This window comes from Bombyx mandarina, chromosome 04 (genome assembly GCF_030267445.1).
Source record: "Bombyx mandarina strain Sakado chromosome 04, ASM3026744v2".
Lineage (NCBI taxonomy): Eukaryota > Metazoa > Arthropoda > Insecta > Lepidoptera > Bombycidae > Bombyx > Bombyx mandarina.
Genome location: NC_143211.1, coordinates 17220839 through 17247604, shown reverse-complemented (window position 1 = coordinate 17247604; position 26766 = coordinate 17220839). Strand labels below are relative to the sequence as shown.

General features: G+C 38.6%; 1 protein-coding gene across 2 annotated transcripts in view; it reads right to left on the bottom strand.

The window, feature by feature from the left end:
* LOC114253388 (uncharacterized) overlaps positions 1 to 26766 on the bottom strand; it is a 195005-nt gene that overhangs the window by 160067 nt on the left and 8172 nt on the right. For both annotated transcript variants that reach the window (XM_089727209.1, XM_089727208.1), the window contains exon 2: positions 24516 to 24616. In XM_089727209.1, the coding sequence (XP_089583335.1) occupies positions 24516 to 24616 (101 nt within the window). The remainder of the gene's footprint in view (positions 1 to 24515; positions 24617 to 26766) is intronic.

The window sequence follows — 26766 nt, the reverse complement described above, 5'->3', positions numbered from 1 at the left end:
AGGTGCACCGCCTCACGGAGCACATTCTTGTGGGGCTTAATCGACCAAAACCGTTATACACGGGAGCTCTCTTCTTCGACGTCGCAAAAGCGTTCGACAAAGTCTGGCACAATGGTTTGATTTTCAAACTATTCAACATGGGCGTGCCGGATAGTCTCGTGCTCATCATACGGGACTTCTTGTCGAACCGCTCTTTTCGATATCGAGTCGAGGGAACCCGCTCCTCCCCACGACCTCTCACAGCTGGAGTCCCGCAAGGCTCTGTCCTCTCACCCCTCCTATTTAGCTTATTCGTCAACGATATTCCCCGGTCGCCGCCGACCCATTTAGCTTTATTCGCCGACGACACGACTGTTTACTATTCTAGTAGAAATAAGTCCCTAATCGCGAAGAAGCTTCAGAACGCAGCCCTAGCCCTAGGACAGTGGTTCCGAAAATGGCGCATAGACATCAACCCAGCGAAAAGTACTGCGGTGCTATTTCAGAGGGGAAGCTCCACACGGATTTCCTCCCGGATTAGGAGGAGGAATCTCACACCCCCGATTACTCTCTTTAGACAATCCATACCCTGGGCCAGGAAGGTCAAGTACCTGGGCGTTACCCTGGATGCATCGATGACATTCCGCCCGCATATAAAATCAGTCCGTGACCGTGCCGCGTTTATTCTCGGTAGACTCTACCCCATGATCTGTAAGCGGAGTAAAATGTCCCTTCGGAACAAGGTGACACTTTACAAAACTTGCATAAGGCCCGTCATGACTTACGCGAGTGTGGTGTTCGCTCACGCGGCCCGCACACACATAGACACCCTCCAATCCCTACAATCCCGCTTTTGCAGGTTAGCTGTCGGGGCTCCGTGGTTCGTGAGGAACGTTGACCTACACGACGACCTGGGCCTCGAATCAATTCGGAAATACATGAAGTCAGCGTCGGAACGATACTTCGATAAGGCTATGCGTCATGATAATCGCCTTATCGTTGCCGCCGCTGACTACTCCCCGAATCCTGATCATGCAGGAGCCAGTCACCGTCGACGCCCTAGACACGTCCTTACGGATCCATCAGATCCAATAACCTTTGCATTAGATGCCTTCAGCTCTAATACTAGGGGCAGGCTTAGGGACCCCGGTAACCGTACTCGTCGAACTCGACAAAGAGGTCGACGTGCAACCTAACCCATGCATCAGCCCGCTGAGTTTCTCGCCGGATCTTCTCAGCGGGTCGCGATTCCGATCCGGTAGTAGATTCATTCGCGAAACAATTGCTCTTGAGTTGTTAGGTCTCCTTCGGAGGCGCTCGGGCAGTTGTTAGCAAATCCCACCCCTCTTGGCTGAGCCTTTGCTCGCCCACCTGTCCTGGTGAAACTGGAAAGGCCTTCGGGCCACCAGTAAAGTTTCAATCATAAAAAAAAAAAAAAAAAAAAAAAAAAAAAAACCATCTGGTGTTAAGTGGTTACTGGAGCCCATAGAAATCTACAACGTAAATGCGCCACCCACCTTGAGATATAAGTTCTAAGGTCTCAAGTATAGTTACAACGGCTGCCCCACCCTTCAAATCGAAACGCATTACTGCTTCAGAAATAGGCAGAGTCGTGGTACCTACCCGCGCGGACTCACAAGAGGTCCTACCACCGGTAAAAATTAAATATTTTTGCGGGTTGCATTTTATTACACGATGTTATTCCTTCACCGTGGAAGTCAATTGTAAGCAATTGCTATATAAGCTAAGAACGTACTTCGTTAGAAAAGTTCCTAGCAGCCAGTGGCATTTGAACATCGGCACAGTCGCATCGTCCGATACGAATGCACCGGGCGTTAGGCCACGATGACTTGATTGATGATAATGAATGTACAATTTATATGAATTTAGAAAACCATCAATAATTTTGTATCACACAGCAAAAACAAGAGTATTTTTACATTTATAGCACACAAGTATAGTACCTAAAATTGAAACATAAAAATAAAATCAATCAAAGTAAATTACGGTACCGCGTTTTGTGAAATTGCCGTAAACAGGAAAGGAGGGCGTGCGTAAGGCACCGGCTTGAAAAAAAAAAACAAAGTTAAAGGAAACCCGTTCCCCCGAGTTACGCACGATCCCGTTGCGTAAGAACTCGAATGAACTGGTTATCACACGCACGCATGTATTGCAACAAGGTAACGAAGTTATTGCGTATTCAAACATTACTAGATGATGACCGATGAGATTTTTTTTTTATAACGCCATCTTGTTGTTTCTTTAAAGCAGTTAGTTGCTCTCAATTAAGAAAAATAGTATTATTATTCGCCAATAGATGTCGGGTTGAGTCATAAAGTGGATTATCGATAATTCCCTGTATACTAAATTTTATGAAAATCGTTGGAGCCGTTTCCGAGATTCAGATTATATACATATTTATATACAAGAATTGCTCGTTTAAAGGTATAAGATATCGCCTTTTCGCATTAAAAGTGTACAATTTCAAAAAAAATCGTAATTGAGTTAATATGCGTAAACATTTGGTGTCGCCATTATTTTTCTCATAAATACTGTCAAAAGAGCGTAGTTAAGTTTTTTTTTTTTTTAGTTTACCTATGTTTTTACTACTGTTAACAAAATTAATGCATAATTTTATGTTACTTTAAAATACAGATAAGGTAACTGGAAAATTTTTTTTTGCAAATATGATTAATATTAAAAATATTACATTATGATTAATATTAAAATTAGTTTTGTGATTATACAGCTTTAATGCGAGAAGACGATATGTGTTACGGTAAAAGTAGGTATTGCGGCAAATGTGCACATTTTCCGGTAAATGTGCACATTTTCCTCCTCGTTTGGGTAGTGTGCATTCAACTAACATTTACAATTTCAAAGAAGGGAAATGTACATTGAATTCACAATGACCATGTCGTTTTGGTAAATGTGAGCATGGCATATAAAATACGAAATCGCAAGTGCTAGGAATGTGGTGCGCATGCGCAAGCGCGTGCTCATGCGCACCACTACAACCTAACCTAACCTAACCTACGACATATTATATACGGTAATACGCAAAGAATATGCAGGAATTACTGGAACAATTACTAGTCGTAGGACCTCTTGTGAGTCCGCGCGGGTAGGTACCACCAGCCCGCCTATAGGTATCTGTCGTGAAGCAGTAATGTGTTTCGGTTTGAAGGGTGGGGCAGCCGTTCTAACTATACTTGAGACCTTAGAACTTATACCTCAAGGTGGGTGGCGCATCTACGTTGTAGATATATGTGGGCTCCAGTAACCGCTTAACACCAGGTGGGCTGTGAACTCTTCCAACCAACTAAGCAATAAATAAATAAACTAGTTTCATCACAATTGGAAGAATGGCTTAAGAACGCAGAAAAGAAAACGTTTTTGCGACATATTTGCTTTCTACACAACCACGCAAATTCAAGTACATAGATATACCTAGATAGATAATCGAATTTATCAAATGTGAAATTAAACACCAAATGTATTTAATTTATTTATTTATTGCGTAGATGGGTGGACGAGCTCACAGCCCACCTGGTGTCAAATAGTTACCGGAGCCCACAGACATCTACAACGTAAATGCCGCCGACCACCTTGAGATATGAGCTCTAAGGTCTCAGTATAGTTATAACGGCTGCCTCACCCTTCAAACCGAAACGCATTACTGCTTCACGGCAGAATAGGCAGGGTGGTGGTACCTACCCGCGCGGACTCACAAGAGGTCCTACCACCAGTTTAATGTACCTAGCCTACATGTAACCTATTCTATGTACCTTTTTGTGTTATTAATTCAAAATATGTCTAAAATGAAAATTTCATTGCATAAATGGTACTGTTTGAGAGATACATTCCAAAATCGGCTGTACGCAATCATGGGGCACTTACCACGTTTGTCTCCGAAGCAATCGCTCTATTAAACACAAAACATTGAGACAATTTAGTGGCTGAAATTAAATTCGAACCAAAATTGTCGGTACAGTAATAGGAAAAATGAGCAAAACATCGAAGGAGCTCACGACGCCAACTCATAAATTAAAGCTCGCCTCATTAAAATCGCAATATGCACTCAGAGCTTAATTAACATCAAAGTCGATCCTAATGCGATGCGTCGTGAAATACTCTACTATAAATACAGCATTAAAATATTAGCACGTATATTAGCTTCTCCTGCATAGTTGTATCAAATATTACAATAGGTTTGTTGTGTTTTATTTTCAATGAAATACATGATATTCAAAAAATAGCCTTTATTTTCTCAAAAAGAAAAACATTGAAAAATACGACTATTAATTTGTTTTCTCTCTAAAAGACATATAATAGTCTGCTAAAATTATTTAAATAAAATTACATCATTAATTATGTAAAATAGTCACTATTAAAATGAGAAAATATATCCTGTCGATTATTTTCATAGCGCACAGACTGGATCTTGTGCAACTTCGGTGCCTCGTAAGAAGAATTCACTGTCATCATTCTCTTATCGCATGCCTAAATTACAAAATCAACTTTCTTAAAACCGTTCAATTTAGAATTTACGAAACTCAGTACTATTCGCCGCGGGCGTTTAATAATGTTTTATTGTACCGAATCAATAAATCTTCGAACAGAACGATAACAACTTACAATATGACTAAGTAACGTGTTTTTTTCTTTTTTTATAATTATTAAGCTCACTTAAAGCAATTCTGTACTCAGGAATGGTTTTGGGCAAAGTGTGGTAACTTTGAATTTGTTTGTTTTAGAATGTATTTTTTTTTTCTCAACTAGGCGTCACAGTTTACCTTAATAAAATGATTTTCCTGTTGCAAATCTACTTAGGGCACACAATTTTGAGGGGTTCACTTAAAAATAGGTCTAAATTCTAAGGCCTTCATATTTATCTCAAAAACAGGTCTAGATCAATGGAAATTTACTTAAAGAGTATTTATTTAAAGAGTCCTCTTAGCTGTGAACATCAATGCTTTGAATTATGAGCCTACACAAGTAGATAGCACAGTGCTATCTAGATCTACCGCAAATCAATCATGCCTTTCGGCTTGCAACTTGGACCGCATGTCTGATTTTACAGCTTGGCGAATTTTTAAAGTAAACGCTAGATGCATGGACTGGATCGAAGTCAAAATCCACTGTTTTTTTATGTTTCCTGGTGTCATGGGGTTACTGGAGCCCACACGCATCACAGCATAAATGACATCATCCAACATAAGACACGAGTCTCAATAAATCTTAATTGAATGAAATTAGCGGATATCCCACCCTATAAAACGGAAAACTTGTCTATTTTGCTGCAAGAAACAAACAACGCGAATAAATCTCTAATTACTTTTCTGAATTTTGCCACAGTATACCGATAATCTTTAGAAAACTGCAATCGTACATGCCAACACTCGAAGTTTGCGACATCACGAACGAAACCTTCCGATTCTTTCTTATTATATTCCGACGAAATAAAACATTCTGTAGTTACCATACTCTGTATATAGGTATTTATATCATGACAAAATGCTTTCCGTCAAGAGTTCAACGTTCTATCGTTTTACTTGCGGACATGGATTACTGCAATTAAATTGGCATATATTAATGATTTTAATTGAAAAAAAAAAACACCCAAACAAGAATTCGACATTTAGATACAAAGTGTGGGAGAGACTGGTTCAATTACACGCGGGTTTGTTAAAGTCTGATTTGTTTTTTTTTAATATTCACTGTTATTGAACTTACATTGGTAAGTTTGTGCGTGATAGATTATAAACTAAAATCACTTCTACATTTTATTATGTACGTTTCACAATTTCCGAGATTTCCGATATTTTACAGTTTTAGTAGTCTAAATAAGTACGCACTACAAAGCAAAAATAAAAATAATTAATAGTTCATAAAACTAAAATGTCAGATGTTAAAGGAGTTTTTTTTCTTAATCACTCCTTTTTTAGGATATTTACAGAAAATAATTGTTTGCTTTAAAAAGTAAAAATATATTTTCAGTATAAAAAAGTATTTTTAAAAATTACTGAAAATGTAACTGCTATACTAAAGTTCTAAAGTAAAGCAGTTATTTTTTCTTTTTTGCTATTTCACGATGATATTCTCGTAGTAAGGAAAAATCGGCTTTTTAGTGCATTATATGTGAAAACAAATTATTAACTCGTTTTATGACTTATTTCGTACTATGACTATTTCACCCAATGCATCTTCATTACGTAGGACTCTCCCTGTAAAATTGGAGCAATTATGTTCTTCTGTCTAATGATAAGTTCTGTGACTGAGTCGCTGTTAACGGGGAATTAAGGTTTGATTCCGGGGAAGGAGAGTAGAAGCAGCTATCACATTCCAGGAAGGCAGCAGGACCATACATGCTTTAATCAGTGGCACAAGATACTATACCATATTTTAACCGGTCGTACTGTTGTTAATCCTGAAAATCGTGAAGATCAGGGTCGGATAACTTTATTATTTTTTTTAAATTATTATTATTAAATTATTCTATTGTTATTGGTCCTTGATAAAGGACCGAAGTTTCAATTGAATAAGATGTTTTAAAGTGGGTAAAAATCCCTTTCAAAGATTGTCTTATATAGGTACACATTTTTATCCCTACCTACTTGCCTAAAGGGCCTAAAGGGCTATTATAGCTACGCTATGGCTGGTAGGTGAGCTCACGAGGCTCAACCCGAGAAAGTTTACTAACATTGGCCCTAGATAGAGCAGTGCTTCACAGAATTAACCACTGAATCCGAATCGCGATCCAATGAAAAGATCCGGCGAGAAACTCTCTGGGCTGTGTCCATGGGCTTAGCTACATACATATTATCAAGCTATTTAACGCGTGTTAAAAATGTTATTAATTCTTTCTCATGTAGACAAGCAGCACACACGTTTTGTCTATAGGCAGTTACCACCTCAATGTGATAACCGTAGATTTTTGCATATAATTTCGAACATCCAATACAAATACGTGTTTGTAAGTAAAGACGTATTTCCCGTATCAATCCGCTGCCCACGCGAATGCACATACTTCACGTGGACATTTTTACTATTTCTTGAGATCGTAAACATTTTAAAGGTGTCATAAATATTCTTGAATTCGCCTTTTTATCAGTCTCCATATATTATGTTGTACATTCGTACGTATAATATTTAAAATGTATGTTGTAAGTTGTAGTTGTGGTATCGAAATATGTTTATCTTAATTAAACAAAATATGTTGTTCCAGACTTTAGAGAGAGAGAGAGAGAATACACTTTATTGCACACCAACACAATTTACATTTTAAAAAAACAGTCAAAAAGCACATATGTACAATAGGCGGTCTTATCGCTAAAAGCGATCTCTTCCAGACAACCGTTTAATTTACAGAAATTCTGTAAAATATAAAAAATATAGCAGGTATGTTGCGGTGTACCATATACAATACATTATTATAGAAAATATATACATATAATAAACAGATATATACCGTTTACATAATATAATATATACCAATATACATACTTACATACAATACATACTAATATACTTACACACACATAATAAATCAACAGTATGGAAATTATAAATGATAATGATGCAACAAACAGCACTAAGCAGATAAGTAGTGTTCCTTCAACATTCTTTTAAAACAGTTTAAAGTTGGAGCACTTCTCACTGCATCCGGCAGAGCATTCCACAATCGAACCGCCTGGACGGTGAATGAATTGTCAAAGAATGATGATGAATGCACCGGCATTTTCAGTCTCAGGTTATCTGATGATCTCAGAGAAAAATTATGCGTATCACCTAGGAACTCGAAACGTTCTTTGAGATATGTAGGGGTATGGGGGCTAAAGAGAGTACAGTATAAAAAGTACAGAAAACACAGTAAAGAAAGGACATGAGTATTGCGGCGAAGGCGAATTGGTAACCACTTGAGCTTAGTGCGAAATTCAGATATATGATCATATTTCCGTAACCCAAATATGAATCTTATGCAGAAATTTTGTAGCCGCTCAAGTTTATCAAGTTGTGTTTCGGTTAGATCCGGATAACTGGAATCAGCGTAGTCAAGAATTGGAAGAAGTAAAGACTGTGCAAGCGCAGTTTTAGTGGCAGTTGGAAGAAAATTTCGTAACCGTCTCAACGATCCAGCTGATGCAAACACCTTCCGGCTAACCTCTTTTATTTGTGCGTTCCATGAAAGGTTTTTATCAATTAAGATACCCAAATTTTTCACAGTATCGCTGATAGGAATTTGTGCGCCGTCAAATAAAATAGCCGGAAGCTGCGACCATGTAACTTTCGAACACATTCTTGAACTACCGACAACAATGACCTGTGTCTTTGACGGGTTCACCCTCAATCCATGAGACTTACTCCAACGGGACAATATCGATAAGTCATTGTTCAGGATCTTTATCGCGTTGGTCAGCTCTGGTAAAGAAGTTTGCGTATATATCTGTAGATCATCTGCGTACAGGTGGTAGGAAGAAGTAAGTTGTAAAGAAATAGAATTTATAAAAATTGAAAAGAGTAAAGGAGATAAAACGCCACCCTGCGGTACACCTACGTGCGTTTCACACCATGAAGAATAAGCATTCTCACAGTGAATACGCTGTCGGCGACCAGACAGGTAACTGCGAAACCAATCAACCACGGTTGGAGATATGTTAATGGAGCTAAGGATGGCTAGAAGTATGTCGAAATCGACGGTGCCAAAAGCATTACTGAAATCCAGCAATGCCAACACCGTCAGTTTCCCACTCTCCATGCCAAATCTGATGGCATCCGTAATATGCACCAGGGCTGTGACCGTGCTATGGCCAGGACGAAAGCCGGACTGATAAGGGTTTAAAAGTTCGTTTCTCGTAAGAAACTCACTGAGCTGGAGACTTTAGTTCACATGAAACACTTCTCTCTAGTATTGACTTCGAATATAGACAATATACAGCCTACCTTATGATCAGTGATGACCATAGATCATGGACAGTTGCAATGGTAAGAGCACAGTCACCGCTGTAACTATACTGAGACCTTAGAACTTATATCTCAAGGTGGGTGGTGCTTTTACGTTGTAGATGTCTATGGGCTCCAGTAACCACTGAACACCAGGTGGGCTGTTAGCTCGTCCATCCATCTAAGCAATAAATAAATAAATGCCTACCACTGGCTTGGAGAAAGTCACGAGAGTATCACTCGTGAGTTAACCTTATTAAGCTGGATTTGTTATTGGTTGGTTTGGGACCTTATTCTTATGTCTCAAGATGATACGTTGGAATGTCTGTTAACTGATCTAGTGTGGTGGTCCTATTAAAAAGCCACAGTCGAAGATGTAAACATCACGTTCAAAAATTACAATTTACATTTAAAGATTGTTGAAAATTTATTTAATTTATTTGTGAGGCCCTCTAACAATCTAACTAATAAAACATAAAAATAAAAAAAATTCACACGTGTAACCCTAAAAGATTGTGTGGGGAAATGAACTGGAGACTGACTTCCTCAGAATTGGGTAGGATAATGGTGATGCGTACGTATACGGACGGATCATGAAGTGGTGGTAAGTAGTAAGCCGGGGTCGTCGACCGTTTCATGTGATTAATATACGGACTGACTAATAGCATTAAGATTATCGATATCTCCGTGGCCTAATGAGTAAGACGCTCGGTGAACTTGTTTCGAGTGACGCAATGATGCCGAGACCTTTTTCGAGTAAGCGAGTAAAGTAAGTAAATTTTGCAAGCAAATTTGTATCATTAACGACGTTGACAATGTTGAATTGAGAAGAAGTCGTCGTGGCCTAAAGTATAAGGCGTCCGGTGCATTCGTATCTAGCGATGCACCGGTGTTCGAATCCCGCAGGCGGGTACCAATTTTTCTAATGAAATACATACTTAACAAATGTTCACGATTGACTTCCACGGTGAAGGAATAACATCGTGTAATAAAAATCAAACCCGCAAAATTATAATTTGCCTAATTACTGGTGGTGCGTTTGCACTACTGGTGGGTTGTGGGTTTTGTGAGCTCGCACTGGTAGGTACCACCACCCCCCCATGTCTACCGTGAAGCAGTAATGCGTTTCGGTTTGAAGGGTAGCTGTTGTAACTATACTGAGACCTTAGAACTTATATCTCAAGGTGGGCGGCACATTTACATTATAGATGTCTATGGTCTCCAGTAACCACTTAACACCAGGTGGGCTGTGAACCCGTCCCCATCTAAGCAATAAAAAAAATTTGGCGGAATAGCCCGACCCGCCTAGAAAAAGTCCTACTACTAGCAATTAAGTAGTATGATTTTTGTTACACAATGCACACAATGTGCAGCACCCACGCTACGGAGGATTTCATTAGAATAATCAGTACCTGCGGGATTTGAGCACCGGTATGGTCGCATCGCTCGAGACGAGTATGCCGGACGTCATATTACTTAGGCTACGACGACTTCAAAGAAAAATGAATAAAGGCACGAGTATTTTCTATTTTTATGATTAAAGATTTACTGGTGGCCCAGAGGCCTTTCCAGTTTCACCAGGACAGATGAGCGAGAAAAGGCTCAGCCAAGAGGGGTGGGATTTGCTAACAGCTACCCGAGCGCCTCCGAAGGAGACCTAACAACTCGAGAGTAGCTGCTTCGCGAATGATTCTATTACCGGATCGGGATCGCGACCCGCTGAGAAGATGCGGCGAGAAACTCAGCGAGCTGATGCATGGGTTAGGTTGCACGTCGAACTCTTTGTCGAGTTCGACGAGTACGATTACCTCCTAATGTTAGAAGGCGTCTAATGCAAAGGTTATTGGATCTGATGGATCCATAAGGACGTGTGGTACGAGTATACGTGGTTGTCAATCGCCGAATTCGAGCTAGAGTGAGCCAAATTTAGTGTTCCTCTAATAAAATACTTAAATAGTCAACGTTTCCTTCGAATACCGTTACAGTAATGACGACAATTTTAAAACCCACGTTTCCTTTAGTTAAGCAAAAAAATAGCAAAAAAAATACGTCTAATTCAACGAACACGTACACATATAGACGATATTTTTATAGTCTAACTATTCGCAAAGTTATTTTCTTTGTTCCTAAATGGTATGGCGATCGAATCTCCCGCTATTCGACTGGTCGTGCTTAGAGCGCGGTTTCACTCGCTGATTTAATATTTATTTTTATTGAAATTCATTATTTGTATAGTCTTATTTAGAATTCGTAAAAATTTGGTTAGTGGAACTTTTCAACGGGAAACGCGTGATGCTCTATGGTGTCTCTAGTCTAGTATCTCTCGCTCTCTCTCTAGTATCTACCCGTGAGGTATTAGATACCCCAACCACCAATAAAACCAAAATTTCTCAAAAAAAGTACGACTGTATTTACCAACCTTTCGTCAATGTTTTTGTTCAATTAATATTTTAACGCAATTACTTGCATGCTGACAGCACAAAAAGCATATGAAGAACGCATAATATGAGGCTAGAAATGCTAATGACATACTCACTAATTCCTGTCGCAGCCGCGATACTACACATAATAAGAAACTACATATTATGTCATATATTCAACAGATACCTATTTTTTGTCATAAACACACACAACAAACAAACATACATGCCCACGATCAAATTAATCTATTTATACAAATAATTGTAAATAGGTATATTAAAACGGCAAACAAATAACAGTAAATCGTTCAAATGACCAAAGAAATACACGGATGACTCAACGCCCGACTCTTAGTTTGTATTTTGGATTTAATTGACTTAGAAATATTTTTCTAAATAATGGACCCGTTCGTTATTTATCCTTTTATTTTCGTCTCGCACTCGACCGGGCATGCGAAGGCTTTGTTTCCGTGTAAAAATTGATTTTCGCCACGTAGAACTGAGAAACGACAGAGGCGGCTCATGAAAATTATTTAAATACTTTAATTCAGACTAAAGAGCTTGAATCGCCATTACTGATGTGCGTGAATAATTGTACTGTCGCAAAAACAATTTATGCTACTATTACTGATAGCGATACTCTGTGATATATAACGGTACTCTTTCTTGTGGTAGGACTTCTTGTGAGTCTGCACAAGTAGGTACCACCATCCTGCCTATTTCTGCCGTGAAGTAGTAATGCGTTTCGGTTTGAAGGGTGGGGCAGCCGTTGTAACTATACTGAGACTTTAAAACTCATATCTCAAGGTGGGTGGCGGCAATTACACTGTAGATGTTTATGGGCTCCGGTAACCACTTAACACCGGGTGGGCCGTGAGATCGTCCATTCATAATGCAATAATAATAAAAAATTATAAAAAAGCTCTTGCTATGTAGCCATCGCTTCGATTATGCTAATCGCAAAACTATCTAGAATTTCAAGGTCAGAATACGAGCTACTTCAAACTATGAAGCCTCCCAACTCAACCTCGAAGACCTAGCAGCATTAAATATAAGAGTCGATGCGGTTAACAATATCAATACACTACAATTAGATTCTTCTCAGTCGCATGCACTCTTGGCAGAGTGGTCGTGGTCATCACTTCGGGTGGTGGTGCTCTTCACCAGAGGTCGCCATTCCTCGTGTACCGCGGCCCTTCTTGTGCACTCGTTAACGGAACCGTTTAGAGCCGCCTTTATTTGGTCGGTCCATCGTAACGGTGATCTGCCGCGCGGTCTTGTACCCTCTATCAAGTCGGCATCAAGCAGCGACTATCCTCCATCGTTCAGGGTCGCATTCTCACTTTCTTCGGGCATGTGTCGCGGCGGGGTGATGACTCAGTTGAGCGCCTTGTGGTGCAGAGCATGATAGAGAATACAATTAGATGCTGAATATTTAAAAAAAAGCTCAAATAGAAAAAAATCTTTAGCATCTAGAGCCTTTCCTACTCGTTTACATACACGTCTAAATCGCTTTGTCGAATTTCATCGGTCCATTTTAGGATATTCGAATACATGAATTTCAAAGGCCTATCGTTTTCAGCAGTTTGAATATCTCCCATAGTATTGTAAACAGTAGATATTCAGAAAGGTACAAACTTTAAGAACATCAAAAATATAAATCAGTTCCACTTCTAAATCTAAATAACTCTAATCGACTCTAAAACAATAGCGAAGACCGAAATCTTTTTATTTGTCCCTCGGAATGTAGGTAATGTACCGCGTTATAACTCAAACGAGTCTGCCTCCTAAATTTATAGCGCCCCAACTCTTTCTCGGAAACTACTGAATAATTCGCGTTTCGGCGACCGTAGGTATGTCAGTTCGGTTCCCGTGTGCCGATGCACAGTTATGTACGATATTCTTACGTAACTCGAACGACAAAAAGTTTTATCTTTTGTTTGTTGTTTTAGAAGACCGAAAATGGATAAGATCTATTCTCGTTAATCAATTTTTTTTTGAGGTAACTCCGTTTTACAGCTGTTTCCAGTTTTTAGTAGCAAAGAATAAGCTCTTAAATTAATCAGCCATCATGAATTCCGGATGACTTGAAGTTGCACTATCGTTATACGTTCTATGATATTTGGAATTATTTTTTTAATATACCTACATTTTCGGACAAAAGACAGATATTTAACGGTATAATTACAGACAATCTTAATAACCTATCTACCGCCACAATAGCTACTTATATATACAATAGATTACATAACATAGTAGCGACATCGATTTCATGAATTTGAGCATAACTTAGGCTCCCTTCAGTTAAATAAGTAAATGAATCAAATCTATTTTAATTTTTCACCTCAAGTTTTGTGACATCATTACCTCAATTCTCAAAGTCCAGTTTGAACGGTACGAAAAACAATAAGAAACTGTAACAGGGCGAGACGACCTTCATGATTTCACAGAAAGCGCCCGCGCATGACTGGCCCCGCCTACGATCCCGGGCCGCGGGGGGACGGGGGACCGAGGGGGCCGATCTAAAATTTCAAAACGTTTTTATTTGCGAGCTTTACAAAGATTTATTTTTAACTCTAACGGTAATTTGGATTTAAAATGAAGAGAGAATGGACGAAGCTCGCGATCCAATTGTTACACACCTGGTAGTGGGCCCGTAGCCCGCACAAATGGATACCACAATCCTACTTATTTTTGTGGCGAAGCTTAAATGCGTTCGACTTGAGGGTAGGTAAGCCGTTATACATCTGAGCGATGATCCAGACCAAAATATGAAAATGAAACGAAAAAATGAAACGAAAAATGTTTTAAATTGGTTACCAAAAGTCACAAACACCATAACATAAATTCGACCATCTATGTATCTTGACACTTGATGTCGAAATTTATATCGAACCTATATCTGCTGACATAATAATAAGCATGGCTAGAAAACTTAGCAAAGACAAAAAAAATAATTCGTTTGGGTTCGTTTTGGTCAAATTTATGTTTATAAAAATGTTCAATAGTATACTAATAGTAGATTAAGTAGTATAATTGTCATGTGCTTATTGTAAGTAGAATTACTTTCATAACATTATAAGTTAGATTAGTTTTCGTTATTACATTATTTTATCCTATAGTTGTTAGGAACATTGTGTAGGTACTTATCATATTTATTTTGATTAGTCGTGCGCACATGGCTTATGTTACAAGCCAGATCTTTTACTCGTTTTTTTTATATGTACCTACCTTTTTTTCTTGTAATATGTATTGTGTGTATGTATAAATAAATAAATAAATAAATAAAGGACTGCCCCACCCTTAAAACCGGAACGAACAACTGCTTCCTGGAATTACGTTTAGCAAATAGCATGCTACTTATAAACGCTGTGGGTTTCATTTTGTATCAATCAAATTCACTTGACAAGATGTGTACAGTATATTCTACTTATGAAGGTCAGCACCGCTTACTCTCGATTTAACTCTCCTCCAAGTTTTGTAAATATTCTTTAATTAATTACAGTTTCCTTAAAGGCTAGCAATTATGTGCGACCGTAACCATTTATTACTAGGTACTGTGTGAGTTCGTCCTTCCATTATAAAATAATAATAATAAACTCTAATTAGCTTACAATCAATTTGATATTTTTAATCGCGCCATTTTTTTTGGTTATTAGGAATCCCTTCTTAACATTTCATTTATGTTATTGTGAAAGTGATTTTGTGTGCTTGTAACACTTTCACGTCGACTCTGTTGAATTAATAGCTTCTAATACGTTATAGCCTTTGGCATAGTAATTAATTTTGTACAAGTCGAACACGTGTGATCATTTCTCGGACTTTAGTGTTTATTGATTGTATTGGAAGTTTATTTATTGAATATTTGAAGAGTTAAAAGGTGTAGGTACTTGGCACTTTTTAACAAAGTTTTCCATTAATGACATTTTAATAGGATCATTTAAATTCGATATCCTATCTTCTGATTACTGCATCCCAGGTACCTCCCCCCCCCCCCTCCCTTGTACCTTTATTTTGGATAGAAAAGAACTGTGCGTCCATTAGATCTATCATTCGGGTAACCATTATTATTGTTATCAGCAGCAGGTGTTGAGACTATAAGCCACTGAGTCTCACATGAGTCCAGCACAAGCTGTACTACCTTCCTTCCATATACACTCTTCACTTCCGCTGGGCAGGGAGTATATTCTCCGAGAATCGTTCGAGTTCGAGAATAATTTTAGTGTCCACGTCACAGCAGTCACAGAGTATTTGTGGAAGTACATTTCTTCATCAGCACACCTGCAGATTGGATCAGAAGCAACACTTATCGTCGCCTTGCTTGCATATGCCCTTGAGATCTTACAATAGCGCACGTAGCACTGAGAAAACAAATAGCTTTATTGCTTAGTTGGGTGGACGAGCTCACAGCCCACCTGGTGTTAAGTGGTTACCGGAACCCATAGACGTCTACAACGTAAATGCCGACACCCACCTTGAGATATAAGTTCTAAAGTCTCAAGTATAGTTACAACGGCTGCCCCACCCTTCAAACCGAAACGCATTACTGCTTCACGGGCGCTGTAGGTTTAAGATCTCATGAACCACAGGCAAGTCTTCTGTCGCACGGCAATTAATATTAACAGAATACGCGACAATATGAGGTTGGAACATTGACCCGCCCACGCAAACAATAAAATGTCAATCTCAAAAAAAAACATATTTACGGCGCAGCTCTCCAAACGTCATAAACACATCACCGGCTCATCTAGCTACATCGTAGCTACGGAATTTTGAAATCATGTAACGAATTCGATCGCTTTGTTTACGACAGAAACGAGAGATTCAATGAAATACAGGGTGTGAAATAATCGACAAGTTAATAAAGCCGCTTTCAGACTACCCTATAATATAATGTTTGTATGTCGTATCACTCTTGTCAGAGCGGTCGTGGTCGCCATCCAGTATCATTGCTGTGGGCAGATGCTATGCGCCTCACGAGCAGTCGCCACTCCTCGCGGTTTGTGGTGAGCCTGGTACACTCATGCAAACAGCCGCCAACTGTCGACTTGATCTGGTCGGTCCATCGCATGGGCAACCTTCCACGCGGTCTGGTGCCTTCTACTTTGCCCTGAACGACAAGGCGCTCTATGGAGTCATTTCCTCGCATATAGTATATAGCTCCTAACACAACTTGAAAGAAGCCGCTGGTAACTCCACGATAGCAACGCTTCTCTCTTGACATCTCATCGCCCCGAGATGGGGTCGTCATGTGAGTCAACGATATTATATTTTGAGAAGCTGTTAATATCCCTACATTGTATACTAAAACCATACCAACATATAATTACCATTGCTATGATTACTTCTGATGCGAAGCAATTCTGCGTCTGAATTTCCCATACTCGTTTTCATGGTACAATTGAGTCAAATCAACGCTTAATAAAATATCGATTGGCATAAAATACGCAATATATTTACACTTATTTATTGCACTAAACATATTCTCATGAACTTTTTTTTTATTGCTTAGATGGGTGGACGAGCTCACAGCCGACCTGGTGTTAAGTAGTTACTGGAGCCCATAGACATCTACAACGTAAATGCGCCACGCACCTTGAGATATAAATTCTAGGATATCAATTCTAAGTTCTATATAAGTTCTAAGAACTTGACATAGTTTTGAACATCGTAGTGTTCTTTCGACCGTACAAAGAAAAGCCTTAGAGATTACTTTTCATCTTGCAATAATGAAACTGTCTGTAGCGACAGAAAGAGCGGTTCCGTGATCGTGGTTCCCACGGTGAAACTTCACGCTTTTCCATAAATCACCAGTTCATTGGTGTATCGTGTCGCTGTTTGATCTGATTTTTCCGACAGCGCTCTAATCAGTAAACGTCCATTAACGGGCTTTCTAGGTTAACTGATAACCAACTACTTAATATACGATTTCTTGATTTTACCAAACGTGCGTGTCATTTCTTGTAGGTACTGGAACACGAGGCTGCATCTCAATGCTCTTCACAAAGTATAGCAGCGCAGAATTAGCAAAAATACTTCCTTCCTTGATATAGTTCGATGAATTGCGGCGGCTAAATCAAAAGAAACTATGCGCTATTTAAACTTCACAACTTTTCTCTCTTAATATTCAAAGCATCTATAAACTATATGATAAGCAATAGTCAGCCGGACACACGGAGACATCTGAGAACCTATAAATCACTATTTTTGTGAAATGTAAATGATTTATGTTTACAACATTTAAAAAAATTCAAAATTTCTCAACGATCGAAAGAAAAGGGTATATGGAACAAAACAATTCAGCCACAACACAAATTAAGTCCAGGGTTTATTTAGCCCTAAATGACGTCACACATAACAAAGCACAAGACAATATGCCCGTTGAGTTTCTTGCCAGTTCTTGTCAGGACGGAGGCTAGTTCTTGTGAATTGGCGGTAGTTCTTTTTGACGTTCAACAAGTATGTATAATAAGCGGCAAACTTCTTGAGCAAATGACCTTGACTGCGCAGAACCGAATTTTAGATCACTTTGGTGGTGAGGGTGAGGCGCAACGGCAGGGGAAATCGTATCGAGCGCGTTATTGGTAGATCAGTCGAGCCTTGCGTCCCGCACCGCGCCCTCATTCCGCTTGCTCCCAAAAGTACGCTTGCGTACAGTGGAAAGTCTATCGTTATTAATCGTTAAGTTATTTGTTATAATTGCTTGTGGACTTTGTTGCCATTGCTATTTGTTGAGTGTTTGTTGATTTTTTATAAAACATACACTATGCCGTGACAAACTGGTGTAGTACTTAAAAGAAAGGGTAGAAAATTTGTGTACGATGTATATTGCTTCATTATAAAACAGGGGAAGAATGATATGGAAAAATTAAAACAGACTTCGGAAGCAACAAAAACATCAGTGAGTACTGTTAGGTGCATTATTAACGAAGCTAAAGGCTCTGGCTTGCTCGCCGTGTTTCGGACTCCGGGTAAGAAAAGATCAGGGAAGAAGAAAGTTACCGGAATGGATAGTTTCGTTCAATCTGTAATAAAAAGATGTAATCATAATAACTACATAACAAGCAGCGAAACTCCGTACCGTAGAAAGCCTTCGAAAATTTTAAAGAAGATATAAATTTTAATGGCTCGGAATGAAGCTTACGACGAATTATGAAAGAGCTAGGCTTCAGATGGAAGAAAAGAACAGAAAATAATCGGAAGCTGGTAAATGAAAAAAGTAACATTCGATTACTACGAATCGAATATCTTCAAAAAATAATTAATTATAGACAAAAAAGAAGACCGAATCGACCGAGTTGTAAACTACGCCGATGAGCCCTATGTCGACTCATCACGATGATAGCGACTCGGGTGATGAAAACAGTGATGATGATGATGGTCAAGATAATGATAACGAAAAAAAAATTACAAATACCAGCTTCGCTTCAACTGAACCAAGACCTGGCAACAGCTCTAGTTTTGACTTAATAGAAGGAATATCTATTTTACCCCAAGATTAAATTATTACAATTATTAACCTATATGTTTTGTTGATGTTCTGTTCTTGTTTGTTTGTTTGTTTGTTTCGAATAGGCTTCGAAACTACTGGACCGATTTGAAAAATTCTTTTTCCATTAGAAGCCGACCTTGTCCCTGATGAACATAGGCTACTTTTTTTATTTATTTTTTTATTTTTATTTTTTGGTTTCATGTGTGTTTTAATGTTTCCGAAGCGAAGCGAGGGCGGGTCGCTAGTTGTTAAATAAAGCTTTTATTTGACTCTGGCTCCGTGGACAATATTATATGCCAAATTTATTCGAATACAGTTTCGGAAACAGGTTTACAAAATTATGCCAATCAAACGAAATTATTTTTTTATGTTTCTTTTATAAAATTATTAGTAATTAAAACAAAAACGTTCGAAATCAGTCTAGACGCCTACGTAGTGTTGATATAATAAATAAAATGTGTGTTACATAATAATTTAATAAACATGAATGCAAAAATAAATTAGCTGATTCCGTGAAGAAGAAAAATAATACATTAATGCTTTAATAAACCACATCCAAGTTGAAGGAACAATTTAATGTATTGAAATGTAAATCAGAGACTTGTATCAATATTAACTCATAGACCCATCCAACTGAGATCCTCGGATCTTCTCAGCGAGTCTCGACTCCAATCCGGTGGTCGATTCTGTGAAGCATTACTCTAGCTAAGGCCAATGTTAGCAAACTTTCTCAGGTTGAGTGCCGTGAGCTCAACTACCAGTCATAGCGTAGCTAGAATACCCCTTTAGGCTACCAACGAATAGGTAGGGGCAAAAAGCATCAACCTTTGTCTGCCACACACAATTATGCTTTCCAGTTCAAATAATACATGTTGAGCTGCGACCTCATGTCTAAAAGTACGTAGCAGAGTGTACGCTCTAGGTAATATAAATAGATGCATGCCCCATCAACCTTCTAACACTCTTGGGGCAAGAACTCCTGATCTGTTTACTTATTTACGAAGGCTATTGCTCTCAGGCCGTTCTATAGGACAAATGCTAAATATAAGCAGCGGTAGGCAGCGGCTTGGCGCGGTAGGCAGCGGCTTGGCTCTGCCCCTGGCATTGCTGAAGTCCATGGGCGACGGTAACCACTCACCATCAGGTGGGCCGTATGCTCGCCTGCCTACAAGGGCAATAAAAAAAGGACGCACGATAAATTACTAATCAATTTTAAGGTCTTAACCTCGTACGACCAAGGCTATAATGAACATTGACTGACTAAAATATGAAAAGATTTAAAAACAACAAATAATTTCGTGTTGCAATTAATTATGTACTAGTTTTTATCTAGTGACAAAATTATCAATATGAATTTCAATTTTTTATTCGATGTTGCCCGAGAAACTTTTATAAGTTTTTTTCTTTCCTACAAACCTTAATCAGAATACAATCGTGTAAAAAAACAAATCACTCCGATAAATGACGACGCTCTTCCATCGAATACAATTTTACATATTAAATATTAAAAAAAACACACACAAAATTCTTTTGGATTTTATTACGGAAAAAAACTAGTGCATCTACCGTAATCTCGGGTGTTTAATACTTTTTTCGTAATAAAATTAATGATTTTGATGTATTTAAATTTGAAATGAAGCTACGAACTACATATTTTATTATATAATGTGAGGTTAACGTCCCAAAAATCAAAGGATGTTAATTCTCTAGGTCGATAAAATAAATACAATTTTATAATAATTAAATTACATTAATTGCTAGTGTGTCATTTTCTTTAACAGAGACGCAGCTGTCAGCACTACCACAGGCTTCGAAACACCTTACTAGTCTTTATTGTCATGGATCCAAGAGTCCACCTGATATTAACTAAGCATCATGAGATGTAAGTCAAAGTCCTCGGAAGCAACGGTCTATTAGACGGCAAACATGGACTCGGATGTAGGATGGGCCACGGCATGGATGTAGGATTGATTCCTTTCACTTTATTACTAATAATTACGCCCAAAAAATTTTCCGGATTTCATTTTTATTACACAACACTGTTCCTTAATTGCGAAAAACATTCGTGAGCATTTACTAGAAATATATTTGCTTCCTGCCGTAGAATTAGGACATTGGGATTTTTTTACTGGTGGTAGGACCTCTTGTGAGTCCGCGCGGGTAGGTACCACCACCCTACCTATTTCTGCCGTGAAGCAGTAATGCGTTTCGGTTTGAAGGGTGGGGCAGCCGCTGTAACTATACTTGAGACCTTAGAACTTATATCTCAAGGTGGGTGGCGCATTTACGTCGTAGATGTCTATGAGCTCCAGTAACCACTTAACACCAGGTGGGCTGTGAGCTCGTCCACCCATCCTAGTAATGAAAAAAATGAGCTAATTAATTGTTAGGTGACGGACGCTGTTTACAATTTTGCAGCATATAGTAGCTCTAGCTATTGTACTTTGAGCCGTCTAACTCTATCTTCCGAGAAACATTAAACCAACAACACGGCACAATATTCTATTATCTTCAATGGTGCTGATGACACAGCATTAAAATTAGTAAACAGCCACCATCCGTGAGGATCCGTGAACTCACAAAGCATCACGTAGGTCTGATTTACAAAAACACTGTACCTGCCAGAAAGCAGAGCCAATTTTCGTAATATATAAAATGGAATATAAAAAGTTTTGTGGAAAGAAAGAAGAGACGTCGGGCAATTACGTTCAAGCTTCTACTAACTTCCTGTCTAAAACATTCGCAAAGGTGACTCTGACCCACCGTACTGCATATGCATACATATTTGGAGAGAGTGCTATGGAACCCTTTGCCCATGTTTAAAAAGAAGCCGGTAAAATTCGCTCACTAGTACTAAATCTTACCCACGTGTTTTTGGCCTGATATCGACACGGTGATATTTAATAATAGTAGGTAAAGTAAACAACCTAAACGGCCCGTTTTGATTGTTCACACTAATTAATTAAGGTAGTGAAGTATCGAAACTAACATTTCTCAAAAACTATGAAGAATTTTGGATAAAATGCTAAATAAAAAATTTGGATAAAATTTTGGAAAAAATAATTGCCAGTAAAAGTTTCGCATATATCTGAAATTCTTTGCAGATAAATAAATGACAATTTGATACACAAAATTAACTTCAAAGTGCTCTCCTGTAAAGTACCGTTTTTCAATTTCGATATTATACGTAAGGACAGTAGATATATAACACAATGAGATCCGAGATAACGACGGGTCATGACAGTGATTAAAACATTAGAAATGAAGTTATATTTTTACGACTATCTCGTTTAGATCCAATTAAGTGTGGGTGTTGCAAATTGACCGTTTAATTAATACACAAGAAAAACTCTTATTTGAATAAACACGGCTCATCACAATGAAACGACTTCATAATCTACAGCGGAGCGTGTAGAACAAAATAGTGTGGCTTATTCTAGCTTTCACATGCCCCGTGCCTTATTTTTTATACAAGCTAATAACAACGTTGCTCTAATACAGTTGAAACTTCAATGTGAATATAACAATTCACGTTGTATACCAAGTGATCTGTGAGATTATCTATTCGAAAAAAAAGTGTGTAATTCAGATCTGGTAGAGATGAAACATTCAGAAGTATTCTATCTGTTTCTCTCGCAGGCCAAATTCTATAGATTTATGTGTTTCTCTCTTTTAAGTGTGGCATTTTTGTTTCACCGAGTTTCAAATTCAAAAGTTTTCAATTCAAGTAGTTAACCTAAAGCCATTAAAACTAAAACGTATAACATACATTTTCTTGGTAAATGATAAATGACTTGGAAATGATACTAACAGCATAAGTTCCAAAGCATCACTATCATTGTTCCGAATGCTACAGAAAACCAAAAACAATAAACTCCCAAAACAATTATGTATTTTTTTAATTAAAAACAATCAGAACTCACGTTTATTTCGCGTGTTTTTTTTAATTTAAATGGTCCACTTTTACTTGGGTCATATGAGGTCGTTGTCGAACGTTGTTCAAGATAGTATATTGTGGGTCGATATATCGGATAAGTTAGAACTATTGGTATATAACGGTTGATCTAACTATTATAGCCTCGAAATATTCGGCAGCCATTTTTTTTTATTGCTTAGTTGGGTGGAAGAGCTCACAGCCAACCTGGTGTTAAGTGCTTACTGGAGCCCATCTACAACGTAAATGCCGCCACCCACCTTGAGATAGGAGTTCTAAGGTCTCAGTATAGTTACAACGGCCGCCCCATCCTCCAAAGCAATCGCATCACTGCTTCACGGCAGAAATAGGCAGGATGGTGGCACCTACCCGTGCAGACTCACAAAAGGTCTCACCACCAGGAAAAGTATATGGACACTAACCGTAAACTTACATATTTAAGTACTCGTGGCCTAAAAGATAAGACGCCCGGAGGGGTGGTATTTGGTGAACTAAAGAGTAACTGATTCAACCCGCTGAGAAGATCCAGCGAGAAACTCAGCGGGTTGATGTTTAGGTTAGGTTGCACGCCGAACTCTTTGTCGAATTCGACGAAAACAGCAGCAGAATAGGCAGCGGCTTGGCTCTGCTCCTGGCATTGCTGAAGTCCATGGGCGACGGTAACCACTTACCATCATGTGGGCCGTACGCTCGTTTCCCTAAAAAAAAAAAAACTGTACCGGGATATTGCTTTTTACATGAATATGAATATGTATACGGTACATACACCAAAATATTTTTTTTAACAATTTTTGTCTGTCTGTTTGTTACGGCTAATCTCTGGAACGGCTCAACCGATTTTGACGGGACTTTCACTGACAGGTAGCTGATGATATAAGAAGTAACTTAGGCTACTTTTTTAGACTAGCTTCGCCCCGCGGCGTCACCCGCGGTACGACAATAACCGCGGGTAACATCGCGGGACTCAACTATCAATAATAACATTTAATGTTTCCGAAGCGAAGTGAGGGCGAGTCCCTAGTAGTGTAATAAAATCAAATCCGTAACAATTTAAATTTACTTTCACAGGGTTGTCCTACTGTAACACTCTTACACGATATTTCAAAACCATAGTATCCTCTATAAACGGAACTATAAAAACCTCCTTGAATGCGAATCTCACGACATTTAAGACTCACTATCCATTAAACATTCTTCTGCGTTCGTGGAATGGGTTGATCAATGTCAGCTTCAGTTTGTAGACTGACGGACGCTCTATCATCTAGGCATTAATGAGCTTCTCTTTTATTTTGAAGCCAAAACAAACATGAGAGTCAAATTCGTTAACATTCCCTACGACTACCGATCGTTTTACCAATTTATTGGCGCGTTCGGTTCGGAAGGGCTAGTTATAAAGCACAATAACAAAAATCAACACGATGATGTCTGTTTAAGCTTGTCACGCGGTTCGATCCGATTTAGCCTTGCGTAGCTTCAAGCGGAAAGACCGATAGTGTTTCCAAAAAATCATATTTCACTGCAAATGCCGAGCATTGAAAAAAAAAACGTGTTCATTCGTCAAAACTTCAAGCGTTCGCGTAAATAATTTTATTTATGATTAGTTTGATAGGAGAGCTTTCAAATGTTCACAAATATCGCTACAGCTTTAATTATAAGGGCGGAACTTGAACTAAACTTTACCTCGTTTGCTTTATTGATGTTAAAATGTCTAAAATATGTAGTTAATGCATCGAACTGTGAGGGCTACCTGTTGGTGGGTGCGTTGCGAGTGGCGCGGTGGTTCGGGCGCGCGCGCCGCGCTCATCCCTTACCGACGCCAGCGCATGCCCCCGACGGCACCGCCTCCACCTGCACACACAAACACCACCACATCAGCCACGAGAAGTTATAAATACGAGACATAATTTCTAAGGCCTCAAGTACAGTTACAACGGCTGCCCCACCCTTCAAACCGAAATACATTACCTACTGCTTCACGGCAGAAATAGCCAGAGCGGTGGTACCTACCCGTGCGGACTCACAAGAGGTCCTACCACCAGTAATTATGCAAATTATAATTTTGCGGGTTTGATTTTTATTACACGATGTTATTCCTTCATCGTGAAAGTCAAACGTGAACATTTGTTGAGTACGTATTTCATTAGAAAAATTGAGACCCGCCTGAGATTCGAACAGCGGTGCATCGCTCAACACGAATGCACCGGACGTCTTATCCCTTAAGCTACGACGACTACGCATGGTTGCGCATTTACGTCGTAGATGTCTATGGGATCCAGTAACCATTTAACACCAGATGGGCTGTGAGCTCGTCTACCCATCTAAGCAATAAATAATAAATAAATAAACCTATGTGATGAGAACGTGAATTACCAACACACGTACAAGAAAGTTACCGATGACCGGTAGCTGAGTCCGGAATTCGTGATGGAGTAGTGTCTCTCCTGGGCTGGTCAAACAGTGAACAAAAGTTACTAAATAACATCAAGATTTTTTAAATTTAAATCTTCACCTCAATTCTAATCCGCTTAACATCAGGTAAGTGATTTACCTCGTTCTCTCAGTCCAGGCAAATTAGAAAAAAAAAAACATAAAACATCGTACTAACTATAAAATATTTTATCAGTTATCCATTATCTCTAAAATAACTTGTCCAATTACATAAATAATACTTAAATGAAAATCGATTATCATAGATTTCGTTTACCGAATATTAATTAAAACAAGAATTCAATGGACGGAAGAAAAAAAAAACTATTATAATTATGTACGACATCAAACAGATTTAACTATTCTCGTGAAATATTTGACCCCGCGAGGTTACGGCGACATTACCGGGCGGTCGCAAGCGGCACGACAACTTTCCAAAATTGTTTATTTTCTTCTTACACATTACGGATACAACGTTTTATAAATGTTCCGTCTTAGACAAACGTTTATACCGCTTAGAAAGGTCCACTTCGAACACGCCGGTCGTTCCATACTAGAGCAAATTATAACTGCTGTAGGATATCTCTACCGCGACATGTTAAGTTTTTTTTTTTTATACATTGCCAGAAGGTACTTACTACCATTCTAAAATTATATAAAAAAAAATGCTTTAATCGGATAAACAACATATTTTACGAATAAACAATACAACAGTAATAAGTAATCAAAATTGGAAATCTATATTTGAATTGATTTTACGACCCAGAAATGTCGGGAATACGGAATAATATCCAAATTTTAACATAGATATTTTCTGTCTGTTTTCTTGCTACTGCTCTATTCAGGAGACCGCATCAGATCTGGTAGGCAGCGACTTGGCTCTGCTCTTGGCACTGATGACATCCACCAGCGACCGTAACTACTCACCATCAGGTGGTCGGTATGCTCGTCTGCCTACAAGGGCAACAAAAAAAGATATCCTAAAGATATATCCTAAGAATTTCTTGATACCCTTTTTTTTCCTACCTGTGCTGGATAGCCTTGAGAGACTATTTCAGCTTCTCCTTGACGTGTAGGTAAGCTCACGGGGCTCAAACCGAGAGTATTACTAACATTGGCCCTAGCAAGAGCAGTGCTTCGCAACATCTACCTCCAGATCGGAAACGCGACCCACTGAGAAGATCCGACGAGAAACTCAGTTGGAAATTGATACCCCCTTTACCACTTACAGTTCTTGGTGCCTGATATCAAATAGTTAGTGGCGCTCATAGACATTACAGCGTGAATGTCGTCCAACATCTATAACGATTTCAATAATATCCATGACAAGTTTCTAGACAGCATTGCTAAGATTTAATTTAAAACTCAGTGCTATAATAATCATGTTATCTACCATATAAAATTTGTTGGAAGTATATATACATACAAATGCAATAAGTAATAAATTAATTTAAAGACTAAAAAAATATAAGTTCATAAATTCGTTCTATGTGATCCTGCGAAGAGATAATAAGCAAATGCATAAAATTATTAGTGCATAGTGTAATCGGTCGTTGACCCGTGTGCAAATT